General features: G+C 39.0%; 1 protein-coding gene across 1 annotated transcript; it reads right to left on the bottom strand.

Annotated features, from left to right (window-relative positions):
• Positions 1–3,377: 3,377 nt before the first annotated feature.
• On the bottom strand, positions 3,378–6,644 carry CDKN2AIPNL (CDKN2A interacting protein N-terminal like). Its single transcript, XM_058173257.1, has 3 exons — positions 5,742–6,644; positions 4,374–4,472; positions 3,378–3,565 (listed from the first exon to the last, which is right to left on the bottom strand). The coding sequence occupies exons 1-3, from the start codon at positions 5,951–5,953 to the stop codon at positions 3,547–3,549; spliced, it is 330 nt and encodes a 109-aa protein (XP_058029240.1). The 5' UTR covers positions 5,954–6,644; the 3' UTR covers positions 3,378–3,546.
• Positions 6,645–6,969: the final 325 nt, after the last annotated feature.

Genomic DNA, 6,969 nt, shown 5'->3' with positions numbered 1-6,969 from the left:
AATATCACATGAAAGCAGTTTCTTAATAGATGTTCTCTTGTTAACAGACACAACATATGCATGATTGGTCAACAGGTACAGAAAACATTCAGTTGAAGTTATTATTACTAAAAACTCTGTAAAGTTTAATCTTTTTCCAACAAGAACAGTGAATGTTAATTCAGAGAGTTCAATAAAGACATGACATAGTATCAGGGATTTGGGCTGCTGGGGGTTCACAGGGGTTTGGGAGAACCTCTAGCTAAGATTCTGCGCAGTTCGGAGAACCGCCATATCCCATTCCTGGCTGGCCCGGCCGGCCCTGCCCCTACCAGCCCCGCCCCTACCAGAAGTTTGGGCCTCTGGAGCCTGGGGAGGCCATTTTCACCCTCCCGGAGGCTCATGAAAAGCCTCCAGAGTCCAGGGCGGGCAAAAACACCCCTCCCCCGCCGTGGTGCAGGAGGCCGACATGGCCACACCCACCCAGCAACAGAGTAGAGAAACTCTTGCTAAGATTTTTGAAGCCCACTCCTGCATGGTACACTCTCAATTGTTTAATATTTTTTTTTGTCTATTAATAGGACTTAACGTATCAGATTGTAGGTCACAGAACTGCAGTATTATGGATAGCATTAAACGATTCCAAGTTATCTCAAGAACAGAGAATCAGCAATGTATAGTATCTCAGAAATGCCTAGCCAATCTTTCACCAGAATTACATAAAGGAATTACATAAAGGAAAGAGCAAGCTAAACAGAAAAACAGGCATGGACTTTCCTTTATTGTAATAATCTTGAAAGTTGAAAGCGAGTGGTGATGAGAAAAAAACAAGCTACATCCATTTTAGAGGGATACCTCTATGCAAAAAAGCTATCCTCAAATGGAGAAGGTTCATGTTTAAATAGAATATAACAGCTAATAACTGAAAAATCTAGTTGGGCTGCCTTTTTTCTGTAAATATGCCTTAGAAATGCCTCAGGTTTGCAGCAGTATAATGCACAGAGGGCGATTTAGTGTCTTCACGTCCACCAAATGGAAATCCAGTTTATATTACAGGTATCTAAAGAAGTCAAAAGCAGTTAGAACATATTTTCATATCAATGATGAAATCTCAGTTGTTTTTGTGTGATCTGATGACTTTGCAATGGTTAAATGTCTGACATTCCCTAATAGGTACTGTAATGTGCAGTATAATTAGCTATTTGTAAATGTAAGAGGTTGAGAACTGTAGACCTCTAATGATAGCAAGCCCAATACCACCATACTACATTCCCAGAAAAAGGTTTTGTCTGTTCCATCCTTTCTAAATATACAACATGCAGTGGATTGCATAGATTGCAGTTGTGCACCAATATCACTTCTAGTAATGCCAATAAGCTGCCATCATTCTCATTTATCTTCAATAGAAGCAGCGCTCACCCAAACCACTCCAGGTCAGGTTCATCAAACATACTGGCAGTACTTTCAAGGCAGAAAAAAGGGCATTCATTTCAAAGGCCTTGAGCGTAGATGGCTAGATAAGGAGAAAAAGTAAATTCATGAAATATCTATCAGCTGTCAGCTGTCATGGTTAAGGGAGATGCCACTTGCTAGCAGCCAAGAAGGGGAGGGGAGCATATGTCTGCTTGTAGGCTTCCCAGAAGTATCTGGCTGACCTACTGAAAATAAATTTCTGGACTAATCGACCTTGGGTCTAATCCAACAAAGCTTTTACGTTCCTATGAAATCACATTCAATTCACCCATCTCCCAACTCCAGCAAAATGTTGATTAATAACCAGAGCAGTCCTACTATACGAACAATTTTGTGGTTGGAATCTCTACGGAGTCCAGAGGTCTACACCAAGGGAGAGAAACTTACTTCCCTTTCCTAGTTCTTTTTAAACAAATGTTTAGCTGTTTTCCTCACAATAGTTGCAATAGAAAGAATATTTAGACTGGGATGGGCAACTTTTGGGGGTTTCCTAATCCTTTTTTCAGCCCTTAAGACAAGTATGACCATATGGTAGTTGCTAAGAATTGTTGCATAGTTCCCAGTCATTTGGTAGTAGAATGCTTGCTATTAAGTGTAAAATAGATTTTAAAAAGAAAATCCTCAATAAGGGAAAAATCTTGGTCGTTTTTGCATCATCATCATTCCAACCAACTGCAGTTTTCAGACACTAAAAACATGTAGTGTTAAATTCCCAGGTGTCAGAACATTGCCTATTCCTGAACTGTATTAACAGCAGGGATAGAGTAATCCCTAACATAGTCTTGATGTATAGTAGAGATATGCCAGGATAAATGCTATAGAAAATTTCTGCTGAAAAGGAAAAGATGCATCCAAAACTGAATTTCTCTCACCCCACAATGATAGAGCTATATAGAATGGGAAACTTTCTATATATTAGTTATCCTAAATAATTACTGTAGTTTCAGGAAAAATAAGGCAAGACCTGAGTCATTTTTTTTTAAAAAAGGGGGGGAGCTGAACATTTAGTTTGGGGACCTATCTTAAAATTGCAACTTTGGATTCCTTTTGCCTTGTATGCCAGTACTTTTATAAATTCAGATTAAGACAGTACTTTATATTCACTAAATCAATTTAAGGTCAAACTGTACTGCTCTTTTACAAAATCAAGTCAGCTTAACACTACTACTGGTTTTTGGACTGTTCAAATGGTCAACAAGAGATATCTTTGAAATCCAAGAGTTCAGAATAGAGTTTTATATAATTCAAACATCATGGAGAATTCAAAAAACTTTGGTATGGATGGTTAAATATATAACAGCCTTAATACTGAAATGGGTCATAGAAGAGGTACAGTCTTTAAGTATAATTGAACTCTATTAACATCACAGAGAAGACCATGTTATTTTCTGTTAGCAACCATTTATTTACTTCATTTAGGTTTTGTAACCTACTTAAATCCAGATTTTGGGCAGTACGTAACAACCACAACCGAAAGGTCTATTATCCAGTCCAGAAGAGATACTTTTTTGCAAATGGTGCCCAATATGAAAATTGTTTACCATTTCCTTCTTCCAGTTTTATTTTTCAATTTAAGAGTTGAGGTATTTCAATGTGTCACCCATCTAAGAACTAACCAAGTCCAACCCTACTTAACCTCCAAGGTGAAACAAGATCAGCGAGGTACTACAAGGCATATGTAGTAAAAAAGAGAAAAAATAGACAACTCAGTGCTTTAAAAAAACCATTTATTTTTTATATCCAGCAATTTTTCATGACTGTACATTTGTTTCTATTATTCCCATTTATTTTTCATGGGATTTTGTTACTTCTGTATTCATACCATATAACTGGTACCTTAGGAAATATCACATCAGATTTAAACCTGTTTTTTGAAGGGCTGGTCTTTGGGGGCCAGAGTATCTAATGATAAATAAACATAAGTACTAGTTTTCTTTTCTTCACTCTTTATTAATCAAAATCTGTACATAATCTCTAAGCATCCAGTATAAAAACAGTCTAATCTAAAATGCATCTCAGAAGTGATGCTTGAAGTATCCAGATCAGGCTTCAATATAAACAGATTGTATTGTAAAAACTCTGGCATTTCTTCTCCTAGGTATTAGTGTTGATTCTAAAAAAAATGCATGGTAGAAGCCCATTAAGTATATTGCAACCACAGATATCTGAAGTTCAGTAATTTGTAATGTTTAGTTTATTCAAGCATTACAAAAAGAGTCTTAGTTATTAGAAATCCTACACAAAACATAATAGTTCTAAAAGCATTATTATACCAAACCTCCTAGGATTTAACTTAAACCCTAATCCCAAGTTATACTAAATAATTAAATAACTGCAGACTAAGTATTGATTCATATAAACATTGAAATGCATGGCAGCCAGGGAAAAGTTAATGCTGCATTCTAGAAGCTATAGTTAGTACATCTTTGTTGGGCCTATTATGAATACATAGACTATGTATTATCAGAAGCATCATGTTCACCCAGCCATTTGAAAAATGTGCAGCAATAAATTTAAAATTATGGCATGGCTTAAAAACCTGATTTCCACATCACTTACTAGCTTTTCACTTTTTTTGCTGAAATTATGCCAAATCAATGAGCCCTTAACAAACATTCAGATGTAAATGTGCTCTTAATACAAAAGTATTATTAATGTTGTAATACAAATGATCGGGCCATTTATTAGGAATACCCATCATAATTTCTGATGTTTTTAACGAATCATAAAAGAACAATCTACTAGAATGGATTTTGGGAAAGTTACATTAACTAGGCTTAAAGACAGGAGGAGCTCTTAGAGATTGTAAAAGCCCAATCAAGTGGTTATAGGCTATTCTGCTTTTCTCTAAAATTGAGCATATGTGTAAAATTGCTGCAAGAAAAGTTTTCTAAAGGAGACCAATATTGAATAATATTCACCTTTTGATTAACTCATCACGAGTTGTGAAATGTGGCACATCTTCAACCTCAATTCCGTTTGCCATTTCTATCACCTTCTCCAATAGATCTTTGCTATAGCTGTATAAAGAAAACAAAAGTTTATAAGATATCTAACAGTCTACTGTTCCCACCATTCACATTTGCTACCAATAAAGTTCAATCCTTTCAATTTTATAAACAGCATCCATAAACTTGAGAAAAATTGGGGTGCTTTAGGCCAGCTTTATTATAAAAGTTAGGAACAAAGCTCAGCAAATACAGGCTAAATACAATATCAAAGTTACTTTGGATTTAATTACCAAGTTTCCAAACATACTTCATAAAAATTCTGTGCCTTGTTCTTAGAAACAAGGCAGAAATGAAATTTGAAAAGCAAAGTTGTAACAAACCCTACAGTAAATACCAAAAGCTCATAAACTTTCAGATTACTGTTTTTAAAACAGATTTTCTTTAAACAAAAATGAAAAATCAGCAAGGTGAACTTCTATTAACATTTTCCCCACCTTCTTCTAATCCCTCTGAACAAATTAACCTTTGAATAGAGAAAAAGAAGTGGCCAAATGCCATCATTGTCACCTTTTAAAATAATCTTGTTTTAATAGCATAGTATTGCTCTTAATGACCTTATGGAAGTTACCCCAAGACACTTGCTGGCTGAAGAATGAGAACAAAGTAGTTAAAATAAGTGGGTTGCCTATCTTGAAATAGTATCTTCCCATTTTTGTATAATAGCCCAATGATTCCTTTATGGAGACATGGGGTGAAAGTAATCCATTATTCCAATTTGCTGGGGAATATAACTTGCATGGAACAGTCTATTATTAGAGACCATTAATCACTGAATGACAGAAAATACACAAAATTGTTGAAGAATGTGCACCATATCAATTTTTATCTGCATTCAGAGCAAACAACTTCAAGAAATCCTGTCATGCAACTCTGTTAAACTTTATTTCAACGTCTACATACATAATTGTCCTTTTTTTTCCTCTCTAGAAAGAAAACCATGTTTGTGGGCCGGCTGTATTTTTATTTCCCTTTCACTACCTCTCCTGGTAGGAAACGGGTGAAGCTGCTCTCAAACCCGCATATATAGAGGAGACGGTTTCCTCTTACTATGACGTAATCCCTTAAAAAAAAATGGGCGGTTAAGAAAATACCGGGCAATCCCAGCGCATGCGTCGAATGAGCAAAAGGCTGGCAGCCTATTCCCCGCCGCCGCCTTTCCCCCACTACTCTAGCATTTCCCTGGTGCAGCATCGGACGACAACTTCCATCGACGAGGGCCCAGCTGCGAAGCCCAAAACATCTGGAGGCCGTGCGAGCGAAGGGACGAGGAGGCGGTACCTGCATCCCAGGAAGAGATGATTGGCCCAAACCATGGAGAGGGAGAGCAGCTGGTCCATACACAGCGGAGTGGGAGCCTCCCCGCCCTCCAGCGGGCTATTGCGCAGGATGAAAGCGCGCCGCGCTTGCCAGTGTTTTTCGTTCTCCGAGTAGGAACGGAACTGTTCAGGGAATTCGGGCTCGGGCGCGACCTCGTTGTCCCCCTTTACCATCCTTCCCTCCTGTAGCCTGCCCACCAGGAATCGGAACTGACGCCTTTAAACAGAGCAGCCGTTTGGCGAGAAGGCAAAAAGGCCGGCGTTGCCGCTCTGGCCGTCAATCTCCACTGCTCTCACTCCGTTCCTGGGGCCTTCTTAATTCCACCGGGCTGGCGTACTTGGCTGCGCAGAGATCCGCATGCGCAGAGAGACCGTGTGGAGTCATCTCTACGTCCCTGGTCTCGGAGTGGCATTTATGGAATGGCGGGTTCCGCGAAGGATGTTGTGTCAGGGCTAAGAAATCTAGGCCTCTAAAACCCAGACGACCACTAGATGGCAGCAAAGAATACTGAGGGTTGTACCTCTTCCTTGCTACCGTCTGGAATTTTGTAGCCCAGGCTTAGCAGACTTTGCCAAAAAAAAAACCACACTCAGTGTGATGGAACTACCTCATTAATTCATCTGCTTAATGTTAATACATCTTAGTTACTTCCAGCTGCTCTGATTGAGGCGCTCCCATAGCTGCACATAGTATCACCTAGGTGGCTTGTTTTCTGCCCTTGTCACTCAACCAGAAAGAACTGCCATTGGCTTGACAGAGGCCATTTTACAGCTAGTAATTATCCTACTTCCAACACATTATGTGAAGACCTCGCTCTCTGGAGTAAGCTCTAATGCTGGGAAAGGTGGAGGTGGAAAGAAAGAGAAGAAAAGGACAACAGGCAAGAAGATGGACAGACTAGGTTACAGTGGTGATGGAGGGTGCTGTTAGGAGACTAAAAGACCAGATTAGGGACAGATCATAATGGAGAGAAGATGGGCTTGCTAAGAACTGACAATGACTTGATGGCACACAGTTAATAGCTGTTATACTGCCATTAGGTGCCAGTTTCCTTCTGGGTCTAATTCAAGATGTTCGTTATGACTTTTAAAATCCCCATGGTATGGGGCCAAGTTATGTACTGAACTGTCTTCAAACCATTTACATCAGCCCAGCCAACTGGGAGTGGACTCCCATCAAAGAATTCCAA

Source organism: Ahaetulla prasina, chromosome 2 (assembly GCF_028640845.1).
Source record: "Ahaetulla prasina isolate Xishuangbanna chromosome 2, ASM2864084v1, whole genome shotgun sequence".
NCBI classification, from domain to species: domain Eukaryota; kingdom Metazoa; phylum Chordata; class Lepidosauria; order Squamata; family Colubridae; genus Ahaetulla; species Ahaetulla prasina.
This window is presented reverse-complemented; position numbering and strand designations above follow the sequence as displayed.

Coding starts and splice junctions, on each gene's coding strand:
- CDKN2AIPNL (XM_058173257.1), bottom strand. CDS start 5,953: ATGGTAAAGGGGGACAACGAGGTCGCGCCCGAGCCCGAATTCCCTGAA. Junction 4,473..5,741: donor CATCTCTTCCTGGGATGCAG/GTACCGCCTCCT, acceptor TTCTTTATACAG/CTATAGCAAAGATCTATTGG.